This window comes from Trichosurus vulpecula, chromosome 1 (assembly GCF_011100635.1).
Source record: "Trichosurus vulpecula isolate mTriVul1 chromosome 1, mTriVul1.pri, whole genome shotgun sequence".
In the NCBI taxonomy this organism is placed as follows: Eukaryota; Metazoa; Chordata; class Mammalia; order Diprotodontia; family Phalangeridae; genus Trichosurus; species Trichosurus vulpecula.
The window spans coordinates 499060047-499081687 of record NC_050573.1 but is presented as its reverse complement, the minus strand read 5'-3'; the positions used below and the strand labels follow the sequence as shown (position 1 = coordinate 499081687).

The following is a 21641-nucleotide window of genomic DNA, read 5'->3' as shown; positions in this document are numbered from 1 at the left end:
CCTCCAAGGCCTGCCATTTGGTGCTGCCACATCCTAAGCTTCAGGCCGCCCCCCCACCGCAGTGTCACAGATCTCTTTTGCTGACCTCCTAAGTTTTCTTAGGCTGAAAAAAAAAATGTCTCTCCCTGACCTTTTGTTGGTACTGCTGCTAACAAATGTGATTTAAGGTGTTATTTTAAAGTTATTTGGAGGGGATAAATAAAATTATTAGGATAGTTCAGCTGGGTGGTTGTGTCACCATCATCTTGGCTGTACAATTCTAGCTATTATTAAGTGACTCTTCTAAGGTCACACAAGTAGTAGATACAGAATGGGGATTTGAATCTGGCACCTAGGTGGCATAACAGAGCACCAGGCCTGAAGTCAGGAAGACTCATCTTCCTGAATTCAAATCTGGCCTCAGATACTTAGTAGCTGTGCAAGTCACTTAACCCTTCTGCCTCAGTTTCTTCATCTGTAAAATGAGCCGGAGAAGGCAACAGCAAACTACTCTAGTACCTTTGCTAAGAAAACCCCAAATCAGGCCATGAAGAGTCAGACACAACTGAACAACAACTCTGAGTCCAGTGTACTTTCCACCTCATGACTTCAAAATTTATGTATCTAGCCTCAGATTCTCCCCTGAGGTCCAATACCACATCTTCACCTGAAAAGCCTGCTGCCACCACAAACTCAACAGGTCCATGACAGCACTCATTACTTGCCTCTTAAAACTGCCCATCCTCCCAACCTCCCTATTACTGTTTATGAATCTGCCACCTGTAAGCCACCCAGGTTTGAACCCTGTTGTCTTTGAATTTTTTCCTTCTCTATTGGCTCACAACGAATCAGTTGCCTAGTTCTATAGAACAGCATCTTTTCTCTCCTCTTCACTCATGCTGCCATTGTCCTAAATTCAGCCTCTAATCATTTCTTGTCTGGACTGTGGCAATAGCTTCCCACCTGCTCTCCCTATTCCCAGTCCCTTTCCCTCTATTCCATCTTGCCAAAATAATCTTGCTCAGGCCTAGGCCTAAGTATGCTCAGAAGCTTTTAGTGGTGATCTGTTACTTCTAGAATAAAATGGAACTCTCTTAATGTGGCATTTAAGGCCCTCTTCAATCTAACTCCAGCCTACCTTCCTTCCTCATGAATACTTGAGTTCTGACCAGACTGGACTATTAACTGATCCTAGAATTCACCATGCCATTCTCATGCCTATATGAGTCTGTGGACTTCACCTATTCTATGATTGGAATTCATTTCCTCAAAGCCTTCATCTATTCCTCTATGAATGGAATTCACTTCCTCAAAGCCTGGTTTTGGAATGCATATCTCTAAAGCTACTTCCTCTGTGTAGCTTTTTTTCTGATCCTCCCTGGTAAACATGTTCAGTCCCTTCTCAGATGTTCCTAGAATATTTTGTTTGGATCTCCCCTTTGCCCTCATCATTGCTTACCTTTTGTCAAACATAATTTGTGTAAACTTCTTATCTCTTCTGAGAATATAAATGTGTCCTTACATTCTGTACCTGAACACGGGGATGAAGTCATTTATTTTATGTTTGTATTACTAACACCCAGCGCTGGGCCTTTCTCAAATACTAGGTGCTTAATAAATGTTCATTCAACTGAATCAAATTGAATACACTAAAAGGGGTTCCTGGTGAAATGGAAAGATTTGTTTTGAGTAGCTTCAGAGGGCAGAACTAAGAAAAAGAAGACTGAAAGTTACACAGAGGCAGATTTCAGGCCTGAGAACTTTTTAAGAAGTGGAGCCATTCAGCAATCTAAAGGACTTCTTTGTCGGGGAGGGAGCTCTGAGTCTGGAAGGGTTAGGCAGAGGCTAAATGATCCCCTCATTGAGGCTTGCAAGCAGGGTTTCTGTACTGGGCTGGAGCTCTCAGGTCAAGTTTGAGTCTAAGATTCAATGGTTTTATGATAAAACAAAAGTTCCTGCAGGGCAGTGATCAAAGAAGACTTCATTTGAATCACTAGGATCCCATTATAATTTATACACTTAATTTCTGACAAAGGATATTCAAAATTTTAACAAAGGGAAAGAGTGGGTGGGTGGGAGGAGCTTGGAGCCACCTGGTTGCATCAGTTACAGTTTGATCTCTAATATTGACCTTTCCCTATTTGGAGATAAAAATCAAACTTAAAAGAAAAACTTTGCTCAGACCTTGGGGAATGAAGGGCAAGGGTTGGGGCTTTGGGAGAGGAAAGTTCAGTAAAGAGTGACAACAGGGCTCCAATGTTACGGACACATAAGGATACAGTGGTGTTGTAAGGTTTTTTTATTTCTTTTCCTCCATTACTAATTTGGGTCCAGCAAGACTTTAATTATGAGAAAAGTCACTGATTCCCAATTATTTCTGTTGAGATAAGAAACTTCACCTAGTAAAAGAATTTGTGATAACACTGTGACTTGTAAAGTGCAGACTCCTCCCTTGTTAAAAGATTCTTTGTAAACTAGATCTGATGTGATTTCATTCTTCTGCTCTGTTTGAAATGTAAACCTCACAAGCACAGCTTTGTAAATTTCCACATCTATAATACAAAAATTGTATTTTTTTCCTTTATCCGTTTTATTTGACTGGAGACTATATAAACTTTCAGAAATCTTTTTCGGGGGATCCAGAATTATTTGAAAACTTTGGGCCTTTTCTGGAGCATATATAATAAACATTAGTTTTGCCTTCTAGATCTCTATTGAGAAGTATGATTGGTAGCAATACCTAAGAATCATTGGATATTTCCAAAACAATGGTTATTTCTCCCTCCTCTCCCTTCTCTTCAAAGGAATCAAGTAAGGCTGACATAACTCTGATGCTCAGTGTCAAGTTCAATGATTGACAATGGGCAATGATAGAGAAAGATACCTTGAAGCTTCCAGGACTTTACCCACAGCATATAGTCTGTCAGGTAACAAATTTATTTTTCCACCTACTACAGGGCTGCAAACAAGGCTGTGTCGGTCCAGAAGAACCATCTCTGCAACCAGTGATGTTTCCTTGGGGTTCGAAATGGGAACTGGCCAGGAGGCAGAGGTGAGGGAGGGGGGAAAAGGGCAATCAATAATTGATGAATTAATTATTATTGAACGATTACTTTGTAATCAGTGAGTTCTAGGACCAATATGGGAGACAAAAAATACTAAAATAATAATGGTCTCCGGTTTCAAGGAGCTCGGGGACAAGTTGGCAGAGAGGAGGTACTCATAGTTCTATTTCAAAATTCAACAGTTCAGTTCAGTTTGCACCTGCTATGTGCCTGGCACTTCTCTAGGTCATAAGGATCCCAAGACCTAAACGAAAAGTCCTTGCACTCAAGCAGCTTACATTCTCCCGACGAGAAGGAATGAATGAAAAGACCATGCAGACCTAGCAGTTCCTAACAGGATCACAATAAGGGTAAGATCTCCCACCTCCTGAACCAATCTCCCTCAACCTCTCCCTCTCTTCTCCTGGAAGGCTTTCTAAGTCGGCCTCCATCCATTCAATCTCCAGCAACGCACTCTGAAAGGCTGTGGGAAATAAAATGTTTTCTGCATGCTTTTGCTGCCTCCCACTAGCTCAAAAAAAAATTGATCGCCAGTTGCCCCTGGAGATTCTGGCATTTCTTCAGAATGGACTTGGGGGAATGGCACACCCTGTAAGTTTGGCTCCGGGTATGCCGGAGTGAAGGAGAAGACCTTGGATGAGTTTAAGGCCGAGCTGGAGGTGGGTGGGTGGAGAAGCTAGCTCCCAGACGCCGAGGGTGCGTGTCATCAGTTTTGGGTCTAACTGGGACTGTTTGTACTAGGCATGCACGGCCCCAGGCCAAACACCCGTAGGAGGAGGGGGGTGGGGAAGGAGGTGGAGAGGATGGGGGAGGGGGCTCTTTCCAGGACAAAGTCCACCTCCTAGATTCCCGCAGGGGAAGTTATTTATATCTACTCCCCCCTATCCTCACTTTCCTATCCCATCACCGGCAGAGGAGAGGGACAACAGGTCAGTAACCCCAGGTAGGATAAGAAGGGCCTCTGCCCTGAAGGGTTGCTACTGAGCGTGCATAGAACGGGGGAGCTGGGGGTTGGTGAGTCCCGGCAGCTGGACCCAGAGCCTACCCAGCCTGCCAGGGACCGAAGGACACTTGGTGGCTCTCGGGCACCTGAGACGCACCTTTGAAGTTCTCTTTAAGAGAGTGGGGAAGAGCCCCCTCCAAACTTCCTGGGATTCGTAGTTCCAGCTCCCCTGGTTTGCCTCCGGGGCTCGTGGAAGGCCGAGGAGGATGGGGAGGGAGCGGACTACATTTCCCAGAAGGCTCTGCGCGAAGCGTGTGAATCGGCATCCCGGGCGGCGGTGGTTAACCTGGAAAGTGCCAGTGAGGATGGGCGAGGAAATTTAGGAGCTAGTGAAGGTCGGGGACCCCTTTGATCCCCCAGACCCAGGGTGGCGGCGGCCTTGGGGGCATGGGATGAGTGGGAGGACGAGGAGGTGGAGGGGGAAGTCGGGAAAGACACGAGGTGAGACCATGCAGGGCCGTGTAGCGGAGTACGACTGCTGCGGAGGATTTGGGAATGTGGATTTTAACCAGGTACGGGGCGGAGCCAGGGAGGGAGGCGTGTACTGGGGGCCCGGGAGTGATGTGCGGAGTTGCCCACGTGAGGGGGGTGGTGGTGGCGGGGAATGCCCAGGTGTAGTAGGGTCTCTTAGGTGCACAGGTGCGGAGTCCCATAAGTGCAGGGGTGCAGAGCGCGGCACGCCAGGGCTTCTGATCGCAGGTGGCCCCACGGTGTATGTTCAGGGGACCACTCTCCCTCTCCGTGCCTCAGTTTCATCGCCCAGGGAAGCTGGAAACCCGTCGGCCTCCAGAGCCCTTGCGCTGAGAGCTGGTGGTGATTTCTCTCCCCGTCCTCCCCCTCCCCACCTTTCCTCTCCGACCCTCCCTTCAGCAAAATGTGAAGTTAAGAAAACTTTGTACAACCTCCTCCACTTCCCTCCCAAGCTGACCCTGACTCCCATTGGCGTCTTTAGTGACCTGAGCCCTTTCTCTGTTCTTCCTCCCCCAGCCAAAACTTGCTTTAAATAGCTTTCATTCATACTGTTCAGTTCATTCTAGAAACATTTGTTAAGCACCTAATATGTATGAGTCATTGGGGCTCAAATAGTACAGGAAAAGGCAGGCCCTGCCCTCAGTGAGTTTGCATTCTACTGTGGGGATGAGATGTACATCACTGTAATTTGAACTTCCTGTTGAGGTTGGTTTTTTAGCTAAGCGTTGTAGTAAAGCTAGGAATTCTAAGAGGTGATGGATGGTAAAGGCGAGAGAGCATTCTAGGCACTAGGACCTTGTGTGCAAAGGTAGGAATAAGAAGGAAATCAACAAATATTTAACGAGCACTAGACACAAATTTTTGCCTTTCTTTGTACTCACAGAGTTGAGCAAAATGTAGTTAGCGTTTAATAAGTGTTTTTTGTTTGGCGTAGACTTAGACAAGAGCCTTCTGATTGGTCTCCCTGCTTCTAGACTCCCTCCCATAGTAATCCCCCAAGTTGATTGAATCAACTTGAATCTGGGTTGAGTGGGACGTGGGTGAAGTTACCAAGGTGGACAATGCTGGGGCTGAGATACAAATTAAAATAATAGAATGACTGGAGGCTAGAAGACAGACTAGGGACTAAAGAAATTTTATCCCTGATAGTCTATTTTAATAGACTTGTCTATTTTATAGTCTATTTTAATAACTTGAGAGGAGATGGCCCCAAAACCATCAAGCTTAATCTTATAACCATTCACTCCTTTATCTTTGAGACCACCAGTGACTGGGGCATTGACATTCCATTGGGGGCAGTCCCTTTTGGTAAGTCATGGAGAAGGAATGAGAGGGAAGAGTGAACATTCATTCTCTTTCCTACTAACCCATTCCCAATGTCCAGGTGTCTCATACAGTTGTCTGGTTTCTGAAAGCATCTTATCTCTTGGGCATTCTGGAATGTGCCTCTTGTCAAAGCAGTTCTGAAGGCGACTTCTGTAAGACCTGCTTCTCTGGTTCAGATTACCTGCAGAGATTCTTAGATGTTTCTGCTATAATCTTTTGCAAAATAGATCAACACAATTTAGAACACCCTCCTAAATTTAGTTTTCCAATAACCAGCTCAAACATCAAGAACCCATAATTCACCCAAAACTTCAGAGAATTTAAGCTTTTACATATCCTATGCAATTTCTGTCTTTATCTAAACCCTGTACCTGCCAAAATAAGCTGAAGGAAAAATCTTAAAAAAGAAATCCATGAGGGCCTGACTTGTGAAAATGAGCCTTTCTGTTTCTTTTATTAATAGGAAAATAATTTTGCTTTCTTGACAGTCATCAATTTTATATGCCAATTTTTCATTTAATTTTGAGAGCTTATTACTAAAATATACTCAAAGCCAGAATTTCCCATTATAAACATTTGGAAGTCAAACACATGTATGTGTGTGTATGTATATGCACACACACAAATTCTAAGAGGAAAAAAATCTGATCCTGTTTCCCAAAGTTTGCTACTGCTTTTAATTTAAAAAAATTTTTTTTAAATAGAAAAACCTTTACAGCGATGTCTAATAATCCCTATCTCATGCTTCAGAGACCTAATCTTATACATGAATATATAACTATTAGGAAAGGAAGATGACAAACTGTTCAGGATGTGGAAATGATTATAATTTCAGATTGAAAAGAACAAGATCTTACAAAGTTGCATCCTATCATAGTAACTGTTACTTTACTGTTATTTTCCTTAAAACACATTCTACAGAATGCTACCCTGAAACTCACTTAGACATTTTAACATTTATAAAAGTATTCAAACCACAATTGGAAATTCGCAGTAGAGAAATTACATTTTAGTCTTTGACTAGTTTATGATGGCATAAATTCCCTGCAGATTTAGAATCCTGTCTGTTTCTTGTCTGCTTTCTAAGTTGGTCAGATTTAGGAGGCGGAGAGAGATTATTGCTCTGAACTCTTCACATAGAGGTAAAACTCCCCAGGTTGATCTGGTCAAGAAAACAGCTTTATTCACTCAAATAAACAGACACAACAATATGAAACACTAGTAATGAAGCTACAAAAGAAAAAATCCCCTTTCAGGCCAATAATGGAATTTAAATTAGCTTGCTCTTTGCTTTAGTCATTTCTCTTCCAACCAGGAAAGACATGGCTTCCTCAACCCCTCATAGGCTCTGAAGAGTGTCAGTATAACTCTGATTACACCCCCCCTCCCCCCCACAACCTCCACTGAGAGTCTTCCTTGAGGGAAAAAAAATGTCCTTCAAAAGATTGTCCTCAGGGGATTTACCTAGGCTTTGTATTGCCAGTTATTTCCAAATTGTCACACTGAACACAAAACAGCACCCCAGGACAGATGTAGACAGACAAAATTAACTTTTCCTCAATGGGGTGCCTGTCTTAAGCTCAGAAGACATTGGCACTAGGAGGGGAGAATCAGCTCCCTGTTTGTAGTACTTCACTGAAAATGCCCCTGGTGGCTAATTCCACAGGTGAACTCTTAGGGTTTTTCCCTGGAGGATTATTTCAGGTACTGAACTCTTTGCTCCTTAAATGAATTCCATTTGAGTGAAGCAGAGTTGCATAAAGTCGTCAGCCTTACTCTCTCTTCCTGAGTCATCAAAGTCCAGAGGCAAGACAAAATTCAAGACTACTGGCAATGGCCAGGGATGCAGTGATGATCTTGGCATCTTTGATGCCTGGCCAAGCTCTAAGGGATCCACAGTGCCTACCTACTCCATCTGCCTCTATGGCCATTGAAACAAATTGTTCTCATACACCCATTCTGCCAGGGAATGACTTCCTATACTTAAGAGTAGATATCCCCCTTACTTACTGACAGGTTTGAGGCCTATTGGTTACCCTCAACTTGGTTTAGCTGTCTGCGAAGACAGTTTTACTGGGGTGCGGCTGCTGGGCATATTACAGCTTCTTGGGGCCACAGATGAGAGTTGGTTGAATCAAGTAGATGCCAAAGATGGATGGGTAGCCCTCCCTGAACATGCTATACACCCCTGCATTTGAGTTAAATGGGTAATAGGTGAAGTTATTGTCCACAAAAGTGGACAGTACCAGGGTGGAGATACAAATTAATAGAATTAAGACTTCGGAGCTGTGAGAAATATAAAGAATAAGGCAAAGCTCCTGTCCTCGTGGAGTTTACTGTCTAGTAGGGGAGGGCAAGATTAAGACATAAGTAATTTGAAGTATGTAATGTGAAAATACAGTAAGATAGATACAAAATTCTATGGGAGTATAGAGAAGAAAGAAATCATTGCTGGCTGAGGGATATCATGGAGAAGGTGAAGTTTGTGCTGGGACCCTGAAAAATAGGCAGGAATTAGGTAGAACTGGTGGGGGGAAAGACATTCCAGTAGGAATAAAGGAAGCCCCCTGAGATCAGGGACTGTCTTTCTTTTTGTTTTAATTTGTATCCCCATCGATTAGCACAATGCCTAACACAACAGTAAGTGTTAATAAATCTTTATTGATTGGAGTCTGGAGAAAGGAAAAGCATATTGGGGAATACTGGGAGGCTCTCTAATAATTGATTGTAGTCCTGACCCCACTTCTAAGGACTCCACTTTTACATTTATGTCCGTTCTGAGGAAGTGTCTACTTAGATCACTTGCTTTCATTCTAAACAGTATTTCCTCAAAACAAACTTATTTTCTTGAAATTAAGTCTCCCTAACTTTTCTTACTTTTAGCAACAGGATTGGTATTTTTCAAGCTGGAAACTTCCTTTGGTGCTGCATTAGTTATCAAGTTCTTTTGATTTTTCTTTTGACTTTGTCTCTTGGATTCCTGCTGGGTCCATACAAACTAAGCCCTCATTTTCCTATTCTTTGATAACTTGAACACCACCTTGTCCCCAACTCTAGTCTCTTCTACTTAAAATCTAAATACCATATTTTAGGATGGGCATTGGTCAGCAGACATGTGACCACTGGTGGTGAGGAGACTTGAGTTCATTCCTTGGTAAGGGTTGGTTGAGGGATCTCAAAGTGGTTGGCTGGAAAAAAGAGGGGGGGGACTTGCACATTAGCTTTCTCTGCTTGAAATTAGAGTATGGCAAAGTGAGCACAATTACCCTTGATGTAAGGAAAACTTCCTGACTAAAGCTGTTCAAATGTGCAGTGAGTTGCCTGGGAGGTAGTGTTTTCCCCCCTTTGGGGATCTTCAGGCAAAGCTGAATGATCATGTGTTGGGTGTATTGTATCAGGGATTCCTGTTCAGGTACAAGTTGGAGTGGATGATGGTCTCTGAGGTCCCTTCCAAGTCTGACCTTCCAGTTGTAAAGGGGAGAAGTGTGAGCTAATTTTGGAGAGGTGGTGGTCAGATTGTAAAAGGCATGGAGTGCCAGTTTTAATTTTTTTACTGGTCCTGTGATTTCATTGGTATCAGGATCTCTTAGTGAGAAGATCCCTTTAGTAATGCAGGTAGGTGTCTTCTCTGCAAACTTGTAGTCTTGGAGGCATTGTTAAGACCCTGAGGGATTAGGGGTCAGAACAGGGTCTTGAATCCAGGTCCTACTGACTTGTAGGCTAGATCTCTATCTACTGTGCTGCCTTTGATCTATATTCAGTAGCTAATGGAGCTATTTTTGAGGGAAAGGATGACATATATTAACCTGGCAGTTTTGGATAGAATTGATTTCTATAAGGTCACCTGATCTCTAGTGGAGGAGGGAAAAAGTAGTTAGGTGGAATGAAGTAGTGAGGTCTTAGGGGTGGGGGTAGAAATAGGAAGGACATTCCAAGCCAGAAATGGGAAAAGCATGAGGCCTGTGGGAAATGATAATACATCAATGTGGCAGAGAGGAGGTTGGTGTAATAATCAATAACTCAAAGTAGTAGTGCTCTCCTTTGGCATTTGCCTTTTAGTTGGGATCAGAGCTGCCCAGATAAAGAAGTGACACACTAATGATAGAATTTTAAGCATCAGTCGTTGTGTGGTGGAAAATCTATTTCTTTTTTTTTTCCCTCCCTCTTTTTTTCTTCCTCCCTCCCTCGCTTTCATCCTCCCTCTCTTCCTTCCTTCCTGTAAGGAGTACTGCTTAGTACTTGTAGGCCAAAGAATTACTAGGTGATCCTGCTTGCAGCTTTCCCTTCCCATGCCCTTAGTGATATAACAGAGAACGCCGTCGAGCATTTGCAGGGTTCTGGGTTGAAACTATCCCTCCTGACTAAATATGCTTTGCCTTGTGGACCTGCAGCTGTTTTGAATGATTCTGTTAAACCCTTTATAGTAAATGGAGCTAAAAAGAAAAATCTTTACATGTTTTATATTGTATCACTAGTATCATTTCTACCCCATCTCCAATCCCTACATTTCTGATTTTAAGCAAAACAAACCAAAGTAAACCCAGTACCCAAGTAGGCAGGGTTAAAAGTTACCAGCTCCTGGAGCTGATGGTATGCACATGCTTACAGGGAGTGACTATATATACACAAACTAGCTTGTGTCCTTAGACAGGTGTCATTGGACCTATGCCCTGGCTCAGCTAGTGTCTATGCTTTTAAAAAAGTTTTTAAACCCCCTCCTCCCCCAGCAAAACCTGATCCTGTGGAATTAGGGTTAGGGGTGGGATATGACTGTTAGCCTTATGCAATCAAAGCAATAAAGGGCCCCTATCCGTTTTTTTCTCCGTGCCTTCCTTTCTCCACCATGTGATCCCATTACTCAACATGGTGACCATATGATGCAAGTTGACTGGCAGCTTGGCTGGAATGAGGACTGCTGAACTGGACCTAGGAGATCAGCTGCCACTGGTGCACAGGTTTTGTCCTCTGGAATGTTTGCAGATCCTCACAGGGGTTTGGAGAACACCTGCTGCAATAGGACACGTTAAAATACCTAGACAGCAAATCTGTGTTTTTGAGAAAGTCTATTTCAAACAAACTTTTTCAAATTAGTATCTGTGCAAGTCGACAAATAATCATTCTCTGCCTACTTTTTATGAGTGACGAAGAAAGCAGAAAACAGCATTCGTGTGCCCAATTTTGCGGTTTAGTTAGGGAGACAAGATATGTATGTATGCCTAAACACACTAACAGAGGAAGTCTTCAGTTTTAAATGCAGCGTGTTGCCAGAGACGAGGTCTTAAGTTAAAATTTCCTAATATTGGCAGTCTCCATTTTTAAATGCAATGTGTTGCCAGAAGTGGATGGAATCTTAAAGAAGAAACATGTAAGGCAAAATCCTGATGGTGTATGCTTTGTTCTGACTCGATGAATTGTTATCTTCAAAAACTTGGTCATCAGGGTAACAAGCGGATTGGCAGATGAAGGTGCTTTGAGGTAAACCCTAAGTCTTCAGACTGAAGAGTGATGTGATAAATAGTAGTAGCTTGTAGTAGTAGCTTGCATCCATAAATTATAAAGTGCTTTATAAGTGTATTAGGTGCTCTTCCTCACAATAACCCTCTGAGGTCCTAGGTTCAAATATTCCCCTGTCACTAGTTGAGTGACTCTGGGCAAGTCTGACATTTCTTTATCAGTAAAATGGGGGTAACAGTGCCTGTGATACCTACTTTACAAGGTGGCTGTGTGACTCAAAGGAAATCACGTGGTGTTGCTAACTTTTTTTTGGTGAGGGAAAGATCAGACAACATTTTATTATTGTGTGGAAAGTCCCTCTACCAGCAGACTTGAGGTCTCAGGGAACTGCCCAGGTTCCTGACAGGTTATGTACTTTGTGCATGATCACACAGCTAAGTATGTATTAGAGGCCGGTCTTAAATTCAGGTTTTCTGACTCCCAAGACCCACTCTCTATTTAATTAAAATATACTGCCTTTCTTTCCAAACCTTAAATTACTATTATTATTAAAGTGCTATCTCATTTTGTAGTTGAAACAGTTTCAGAGAAGTTAAGGGACATGCCTCACTAAGATCAATAGGGTCGGCAGGTGTCAAAGTAGAACTTGGATCCAGCTCTTACTGTAAAACCTGCACTGTGTTTTGGTTTTGTTTTTTTTTTTGGGGGGGTGGGGATGATGCAAAGTCAAATGACTAGTGACAAATACATTGACTTTAGTGAGGCTTGTACAGTTCTCAGAATCACAGAATGACAGGATAACTTGGGTTAGGTCACTTCATCCTTTCTCAGTACCCCCTAATTCTTCCTCTCCTTCAACATAGGGGGAAACCGCCCCTGGAACTCAAAGTGACTTTAACTCTTGTCCTCTACTGTTTGTCCTGAAGTCATGTGTAAGTTAAGTTTTCAATGCTATTGATTGGTCCACTGTAGATATTTCCCAGGAAAAACGTTGCTTTGAACTGTTCCCAGATTGCTGAGTAAACTAGTTTTCCCCTGTCAATCCAGTCCCCAAAGCAAATCAAGGTTATTCCTAACCATGGGTGTGTTATTAACTCAGTCCCTGAAGAATCAAGACATTATTTTGGGAGTCAGTAGAGAAGCAAATGTAGTATTAAATTCATCCCCATTCCCTGTAAGCATAACCATTCATACTAATATTCAATGGGAGTTTGTATTCTGCCTAAATTTTGTCTCCAGATTTTGGGAACTGGCCCAGAGCCATAGCCATCATTAACAGAGAGCTGACTAGTCTTCAATTTTTCTACATGGTGCCTGTGGGGGCACCACTCCCCCTGGCCTCCATAGCCTGACACTCCCTTCTGTACAATCCTGGAGCATTGTGTTTAGGTTGAACTGGGAGGAAGACTTAGCACCCAGGAAATGGAGGTTATCCTGTCTCTCCTTACAGGTGACACCCTCACAGGTAAGAGTGAGACCACAAGACCCTGTTCTTCTCAGGCATGGCTTTATTTTCCGTTCTCTATCTGGGTCCTGTCCTCTGCTGACCAGTCTCCCAGACTAGTGGAAAAAACCTTGAATTATGGGTTGTCAGGAGACCCAAGTTCTAGTCCTGACCTGTCACTAACAAGGTGTATGATCTTGGGCAGGGGTGGGGACCCTGTGACCCTCCAGATCCTCAAGTGTGGCCCTTTGACTGAATCTAGACTTCACAGAACAAATCCCCTTCATAAAAGGATTTGTTCTGTAAAACTTGGACTCAGTCAAAAGGCTGCACCCAAGGACCTAGAAGGCCACATGTGGCCTTGAGGCCGCAGGTTCCCCACCACTGATCTTGGCCATGTAACTTCCTCTTTCCTCTGTCATTCACTGATTTCATAGTATGGACCAGAGGTGTCAAACTCCTGGCCCAACTCCTGTGTGCCACCAAACCAGATTAAAATGTAATTGGGAAATGTTCAACAAAGTAAATACAAGTACAACAGAGATAATGTTAATTTGCAGTTTTCTAAGTCCAGCAGGGTTCCATTTCTATTTGAATTTGACATCACTGTAGACTAGACAGTCTTTAAGGATTCTTCAGCTCCAAAGTTCTAGAAATTCTAGGATGGAGACCAACTCCTGAGGTAGTGAGAAGGCATCAAGAACAGGGTGACTGCTTATTTGTTGTGGGGAAAAAAAATCTACACAGATGCCCTGAATGCCTGAAATCAGGCCATCACTAATTTGTTCCTCTGACTGTGTGCATAAGCCTGGGAGGTGGCAGGGTGTGAAGGATTCAGAGAAGGCCCATCTGGAAGTCTCTTTCACCCATAGAACTTCCAACCTTTGAATTAAGCATTGCCTTCTTCCTGCTTCTAAAATACAACCTTGCCCTGGATTCATTCAGTCTTTAAAAACAAAAAACTCATTTTCCTCGTCGTTTCCCAGCGACTCTCCCTTTGTTCCCATTTTCTAACTAGTCTGCTTAGAGGTAGGGAGAAGCTTCATTGTCATTCCTACTAAGTCACCCCCTTGATTCTGAAGCCTTTCACTGATGCTTTCTTTGACTTTATTGTGGCCATTACTTAAGTGGAAATGAGTTTACCTTTTGTTATGGGAAAGAGCTTGGCCACTTGGGATCCTTGGGTTGGGTGGAGGGTGGGATGATGGTCAGGCTGGTAAGGTGGAGAGGAATCAGTACCAAAAAAAGGGGAGCTAGGAGGTGTTACAGACAGATGTTGCCAACTCCATAATTTTACCAAGCGGCCAGCTGTGGTCAAGAGATCTGGATTCTTAACTTAGGTAGTTTTGTTACCCAGGGCAAGTCACTGACCTATCTGTGCCTACTACCTGATGCCCTTTCTCTTTCACTAGGAACTGCTGTGAACCCTTGCTTCCTGGTCTCTCCCACACCCCTCTCAGATGACTGGGAATTTCCCTTACCTCTGTTTTCTGGGTTCTTTCCTTCAAATCTCCAATTTTGGGACTAGCTTGGGGCAAAATGTTAGCATGTTTTGTCTTTGGCTTCACTTGTCTCCTCACAAGTGGCAAGATATTCTACTGGGGTGGAAAGGGATCTTCTGATCAGCCCTCATGTATCAGAATGAATAAGTTTCTCCTTCTCAGGAGTGTTTGATTTATAAAAGAGGGGCCTGCTAAGGGTCATGATTAATCCAAAGGAGTGAAATGCTAATTTCAAGCAAAATATATTTAAAATAGGGGTTCTTAAACTTTTTTCTGTGTGTCATGGACCCTTTTGACAGACTTTGTCAGATTTTTTTGACAGATTTTCCCAGAATAGTGTTTTTAAATGCATGAAAGGAAGTAGAAAGGAAACCAATTTTAGTGATTTGTAGTTATCAAATATTTAAATATTCTTGGTAAATATTTAAATGTAAAAAGCTAGTTTACAGAGCTCAAGTTAAGAATGCTTGATCTACACTTATTAAACTATGGGTCTCGACCCCATATGGGGTCACGAGTGGGAAAAGTTTTAACACACCCCGAAGAAGGATGATAATAATAGCTAACATTTATATAGGTCCTACTATGTTGTGGGGACTGTGATAAGTACTTTAAAATGATCTCATTTGATCTACACAACCCTAGAAGGTAGGTATCTATTTTTAATCCCCATTTTACAGATGGGGAAACCGAGGCAAACAGGTTAAATGACTTGCCTAGAGACATGCAGTTAATAAGTGTTTGAGGCTAGATTTGAACTCAGGTCACTGGGACTCTAGGCCCTGTGCTCTGTCCACTGCACCACTTAGCTGCCCTCACGGTGCAAGGAAATGATTTGAGGGAGTCAGTTCACCTAACGTTCTGATACCCCCCCCCCCCCAAATAACACACTGGCTTTGTCTATCTTGTCTAAGCATAAAACTGGCCTGGGGAGGCAGTGAAGTTGTTGACCACAGAACCAGTGAAATGTGTCAAGTCAAAACGGATCAATACATAGTAATACTATAGTATTTACTTTGTAGTCAAAGGATTTAGTGTTGGAAAGAAGCTGAGAGAGAGTTTTAGTTCACACTCCTGATTTGAGATTTGTTAAGCACTTTCCTCACAGCCACTCTCTGAGGTAAGTAGTGAAAAATATTCTCCCCATTTTACAACTGAGGAAGTAGGCTCAGAGAGATCCAGTGGTTTGCCCAAGGTTACCATTTAATAAATGCTGAAACAGAGGTTCTAGTTCACTTGACTTGACTCCAAATCCAATATTCTTTGCACAGACCATAGCTGTCTCTCTGCTGAAAGCAAATGAGCTGATGCCATTGGTTTGTACAGTTCCCTTGTCCATTCTCGCCCTGGATCTATGATCCTATGATCATTCTGTGATATGTGGTTGTATGTTTATGGTCTTGCTATCCGGCCTCTGACTGGGATCCCCATTGGACTTCCCTTTCCCACAGTATTGGCAAAATTTATCTTTATAATTCTTTTTACCTCTCGGTTCTATGCATTTGGTCTTCTTTCAAAGTTTCCATAGGCACTTCATGTAAGTACTTATGTGGTCAAGTCAATAAGCATCTATTAGGAATACAAAACAGAAAGAAAGGCAGTCCCTGCCCTCAGTAAGTTTATATCCTGGGGGAGGAGGGAAGAAAAGCTGAAAAGGGGTAGGGCAGAGATGAAGGTACTGGCATAAGGCATGATAAAAAGAAAGTCCAGAGTCTGGAATATAGCCTGGAGAAGAATGAAGAAATTGTTGACCTGGGCATCTTCCTTAAAATGGAGCCTCTTGGAGGAACCGGCCAATCAGAGAGAGAAGAGATGGTCTGAAGGTAGAGTGAGCTTCCAGGGTGAAGAGGTTTCTATGGCAAGGTAGAGAAAGTCCTGTAGATATGAGTCAGCGGTGCAGTCTGGAGGGGAATGGTTGGTTGTGAAGTAGCAGAAAGGCTGTTGAATTTGGAGTTAAGATCCCTGAATTTGAGTCTCAGAGCAGCAGGTATGTGGCTACTTCCTAAGTGAAGTCGATTTTGCGCAGGTCACATATGTGTGTATCTCAAATAGCGCCTTCAAATAGTACAAGGAGGGGAGGGATGGAGGGAGACAGTTTGGAATTTAAAATGCAACAAAAAAATAAAATACCTTTACTACCTCCATTGAAAGGTGGTTTCTAGGATCAAAGAAGATTATATATGTGAATATAAATTTTATACTTATAAAACCTAAAGTGCTAATGTGAAAATGTCAGTTTTTGTTCTTGTGTTTTAGGCTATTCTAATCACAGACAAAAGGAACTTAAATAACATTTTTAAAGAGGAACTAGAGTGCTTGACATTTTGAAGTATGAATGACCTTCTGAGGGTGAAACTGTCCTCTAGATAGGGGGAATGACTTTTCTGAACAGGGCACCCTTTCCAGGACCTCTCCAATCCTACCTTTGTTGGCCTGCATCATCTCTGGATAGGATCATTTCTGGTGCCCAGCCCAAAGCTGGGAAGCCAAGATGGGCCCTATGATCTAGATTCTTTCTTTTCTCCACTGTGCTTTTTTGCGTTCTGCTCTGTCCGTACCCTTTCCTCTATCTAGATGAGAAAGTAATGTGTATTTCATTGTTTTCCCTCCTTCCTCCTTGGCTGGGGTAAGAACTTTATAGATCCTAGTGGGCTTAGGGTAAAGGAGAGTGGCTGCCCGTAAAAACGCTCCCCAAAGACTGTCTGACTTCACTTGAATGAACTGAATGTTGAATTATAGCCAGTTCGTTCATATGATCTCACCAGAGAATGCAGTATCTATTTTGGATTCTGGCTAATAGGAATAACAATACAAGATATAATTAACAATTAACTATGGACAAAATTAATGTTTTTTATGATTCAAAGGATTCTTTAGGGTCTTTTCAAGTCTACAGGGTTAAATAGTGAAATGATTAGTTTTCATGGTGATAGATGAGCAAAAGGGCCAGTAAATAGGAATATATAGGAATAATATGTAGGAATAGACTAAAAATACATAATAATATATAGGAATAGGCTGATATACTATAATAATATACAGGAATAGGCTAATAAATCTGCTTAATAGACAGTTCTTGTTCCTATAGACTTCTGCTTAACAGAGAACTTTTACCTTCCTTTGTATCCCCAGCACTTAGCACAGTTTCTGGCACTGGCTGCTTAATAAGTGTTTGTTGACTGACTGATTGACTACTAGAACTGTTGGGAGATGAATTTAATGAGGAGTTGTGGTTAATAGTATAGGTTAGCTATCTACAGCACAGTATTGATGGGACAAAGGTTGGAGAGGTTTTCCAATCCTGGCTCTGGTTGTCAATGCAAGTAGGTGGGTGAGGCCTGGATTTAAATTCCATAGGCAATGAGCCCAAAGTGTTCTCCCCTTATCATTCCATTCTCCTACCAACTCTGAAACTGAGGCCACATATAAGGCCAGAACAGAAACTTAGTAATTGAGGTGGCTTCCAAGGCAGAGGCCTGTCTTTTACCTAAATACACATGGATGAGATGCTGCATCCTTGTGTGCTTTGGGATAGTGTCTGGGAATCTCAATGAACTGCTGAGCTTTAGGGGTGCTTAGGACTCCCAAAATAACAACACACTGGGCCCTGCCCAAATGAATTTGACCCAAGCTTTTTTTTCAGCCAAAGAAAAACAAAGTTTATTAAAGATTCACCATATTGGGTAGGCTCTTAAGGAATCTGAGCCTTTGTGACGCTTTTATTGACAAGTGGGCCAGAACAATCTGACCCAGATTGAGTGAGCTGGATTGAATCTGAGCACCTTCATGGACACAAGATGGATCTTATCTACAGAAAGACTGTGGGGGGAATCTAAGGGGGTGGCCAAGTAGTCCGGGGTGATGGGAGGAGGGGTCCAGGGAGGATCTTGAGGAGGAGTCTAAGGAGGATCTAAGGACTGGAGTGACTAGAGGTCAGACTCTTAGAACCAAGAGAATGGGATTTTGATAGGATCTAGGGTGAGAAGTAGCTGAAGGCTACCTGGAGATAACAGATAATGGAAGGCTAAGCTAGGTTAAAGGTAACAGAGATTTGGGCCTAGTGATAAGAATGCCAGATCAAGTGGGAGGATTCACGGAGAATTCAAGGGGGTTCCCAGAGCCTATACCCTATGGCAGTCATCTGCCAGCAATTGTAAAATGTTTTGTGACTCAACTGGGAAATAAGATATATAGGCAATGGGGTATAGAAATCTATCTTGCCCTATAGGAAAATAGAAGGGAAGGGGATAAGAGAAGTGGGGGGTGAGGTGGGGTGGTGGCAATAGAAGGGAGGGCAGATTGGGGGAAGGGCTAATCAGAATGCAGGTTGTCTTAGGATGGGGGAGGGGAGAGATGGGGAGAATATTTGGAACTCAAAATCTTGTGGTAGTGAATGTTGAAAACTAAAAATAAATTAATAAAAAATTTTTAAAAAAGGAAAAAATGTTTTGTTACTTCTTAACATGACAGCCCATAAAAACAAGGTCAGACCCTCAAATCACAGTGTTTAGGCTGCTGTTAAAACTAAGCTTCAACACAGAAATCTGAAGGAGACCAAATCTCCTGAGCTAAGTGCCATTTGTTAGTGGTTGGCAGATGCCCAATTCTGGAATCCCAGAAGGTGCCATTTGAGAAATAGACTGCCCCTGACCTAATGGCTGAATCTTTCCCAAAGCCTAGTTGCTGATACTCAGCCCCTTTCTTCTGCTTTCCCTGATCCATGAGCCAAGATTGCTTTTATTAGAGACAAAAGGGGCTACAGTCACGGTGGGGAACCTTCGGCCTCGAGGCGTGGCCCTCTAGGTCCTCTTAGTGTGGCACTTTGACTGAATCCAAATGGGCCGCACTAGAGGACCTAGAGGGTAGAATGGGGCTGAAGGTTCCCCACCCCTGAATCTAATCCCATCCCTTCATTCTGGAATGGAGGAAATCGAGGCCCAGAGTGGCAAAGAGACTGAAGAATACACATCAGCAGATCTGGAATCAAACCCTAAACTCCCCATCTTTCCAGCCGACTTTTGCTTCTACAAGGTAGTACACATCTAGCTACCCACTTCCATATGTGAGTCATCATTTGTTTGAAGGATGTAAAGTAAATTTACAGCACAGTCAATCCTGCACCAGACTGAAAAAGGTGGCCTTTAGATGGTTCATTCCACAGTTCCTTTTCACCTCTTCACCTTGGGTGATAATTGAAAGTTGTATGAACTTTAGCCCTACCCTGCTTTTTAGGCTTGTTTCAAACCTTAGTTTCTTCTGAGATGTTTTTACTTTTATAGTGATTTAATCCTGCAATCACTTCTTGACTGCCCTCTGAAGGACCTTGAAGCCCTGGAAAAAGAGAATGGCATTTCTGTCATCCTAGTGGTCTTAGTGATCTTTTCCAGGTGTCCTCCCTAGGGCATGGTGACCTGGGAAAGATTAGGAAGAAATGGAAGTTTAATGTTTGCAAAATGGATGTTTCAGGGACTCCAGCAGTTCCAGGCTGAGCTGCCAGGCTGTTAGAAAGCACTCAGCCCTCCAATCCCTCCCTTCCTTCCTGAAATCCACAAACTTTATGTGTCTTATCATACTGGGGGAGAAAAAGAGTTTAGCCTTCATTCCTATAGTTCCACATTTTCATTCACTCAATCACATTTTTTTAAAAAAAATCTGATTTTCATGGATATTTTATTTTTTACGTCACTTTCATTTCCCTCTCCCCTACTTTGTGAGCCATCCTTTGTAAACACAGGTTAAAATTGAAAGAGGAGAAAAAAACCCAATTTAACAAAACCAACACATTAGCCAGGTCTGACAGTATATACAATTAATATTCCACAACTATAGTTCTTCATTTCTGTAAAGAGGCGGAGAGGGGCCGTTAATCAGCTCTTCTCTAGGACTAAGTTTGGTCATCATAATTACACGCTGTTCAGTTTTCTTTTTTTGATATTTTCATTGTTGTAGTCATTGTCAATCATACTTTTTTCTCCATGCTTTGTACTTGGTGTCAAAGACAAAATATTAATACTCTACTTTGCATTTTAGGCACAAGTCTGCCAGAAATAACTTCATTCAATTGAACACTAATATCCAAACCATTTCTGGCTTGGGAGAGAGAGAGATGTATGAACTAACATAGTTCCTTCATGCCTTATTGTGTGTTTCTCTGTTCCTAGGCAGTTTTAGGTAACAGTAATCATGATGAAGAAAATCACAATATGTAAAAAATGTGGTTCTTGGTGTAACATTCCAGAATAGTTGAGTAACAAAGTCACCATCTCTTTCTTTCCTGAACCTTTGCCCTCTTGGAGTCTACAAAGAGATTCCTGTAGAGAATCTCTTCTGAATAATAGAAGAGAGAATTTTCTTTTGAAAGGAAAAAAGGACACTTCCTTTGGGTGGGTGTTTCTGGGGATAAATAAGATTAGGAGATGAGTCCTTTTTTTTTTTTCCCAAACTTCAGTTTGCATCTTTAATCTATTTTTTTTATGAAAGATCTTTTTGTTCTCAATCTACCCTGCCTTTTAGAAGGGGTATCTGGAAAGAGCTTTTTTTTTTTTTAGACCAGAGAAACATCATTAATATTTTTAGAGAAACTAAAAAGGAGATTTTTTATTGTTTTTTAGATTTTGAGTCTCCCTATCTAGATCAGACTTCAAGTACAGAGACCACTCACAGGTCTGATCCCATTCTGGAAGTTTTGATGTGTTCTTTTTCTGACACGAGTTGGTTTTCCCCTCCTTAGGCTAGGCAGCCTGGTGGCCTCCGCAGTCCCAGGGGCTTACCATATTGGTGCTGGACTTTAATGTGCTTTAATCGGCTTAGTTCTGCTGGAACTCAGAACTACTGACTTTGAGCATCTACCAGTCTCAACCTCCCTGGTAGCAGGAATTATAGGTGTGAACCATCACTCTTGGTTAAAGGAGGTTTTTAATATGATTCTACTCTGGGCACATGTGGCTGTTAGTTCTGCTAGAACTCAGAACTACTGACTTTGAGCATCTATCAGCCTCAACCTCCCTGGTAGCAGGAATTATAGGTGTGAACCATCACTCCTGGTTAAAGGAGGTTTTTAATGTGATTCTACTCTGGGCACCTTGTGGCTGTTGAAGTGAAGACGTTATCCTTGCCCAGAAAGAGGTCATAACACTTACAGGCAGCTAGGTGGAGCAGTAGATAGAGTGCAGGGGTGGCTTCAGGAAGACCTGAGCTCAAATCCAGCCTCAGACTTATTAGCTGTGTGACCCTAGGCAGATCACTTAATCTCTCTTTGCTTCAATTTCCTCATCTGTAAAATGGGGAGGATAATAGCACCTCTAATCCAGAGTTGTCCTGGGGATCAAATGAAATAATAATTGTAAAGTGCTTTGCACAGTGCCAGGCACCTAGGAAGGGCTATATGAATGTTAGCT

The 21641-nt window shown here is 42.5% G+C and overlaps 1 protein-coding gene across 5 annotated transcripts in view; it reads left to right on the top strand.

The window, feature by feature from the left end:
• The first annotated feature begins 3372 nt into the window (after nt 1–3372).
• PEMT (phosphatidylethanolamine N-methyltransferase) overlaps nt 3373–21641 on the top strand; it is a 179148-nt gene continuing 160879 nt past the window's right edge. Inside the window, exon 1 of one of the 5 annotated variants that reach the window (XM_036741691.1) lies at nt 3373–3394. Coding sequence is in view for 1 of the 5 variants with exons in the window: in XM_036741687.1 (XP_036597582.1) it covers nt 4440–4559 (120 nt within the window). In the remaining 4 variants the exon portion in view is untranslated. Of the gene's footprint in view, nt 3395–3872; nt 3988–4224; nt 4560–21641 lie in introns of those variants that run through there. The other 4 variants (XM_036741688.1, XM_036741689.1, XM_036741690.1 and 1 more) reach the window with 4 other exon arrangements.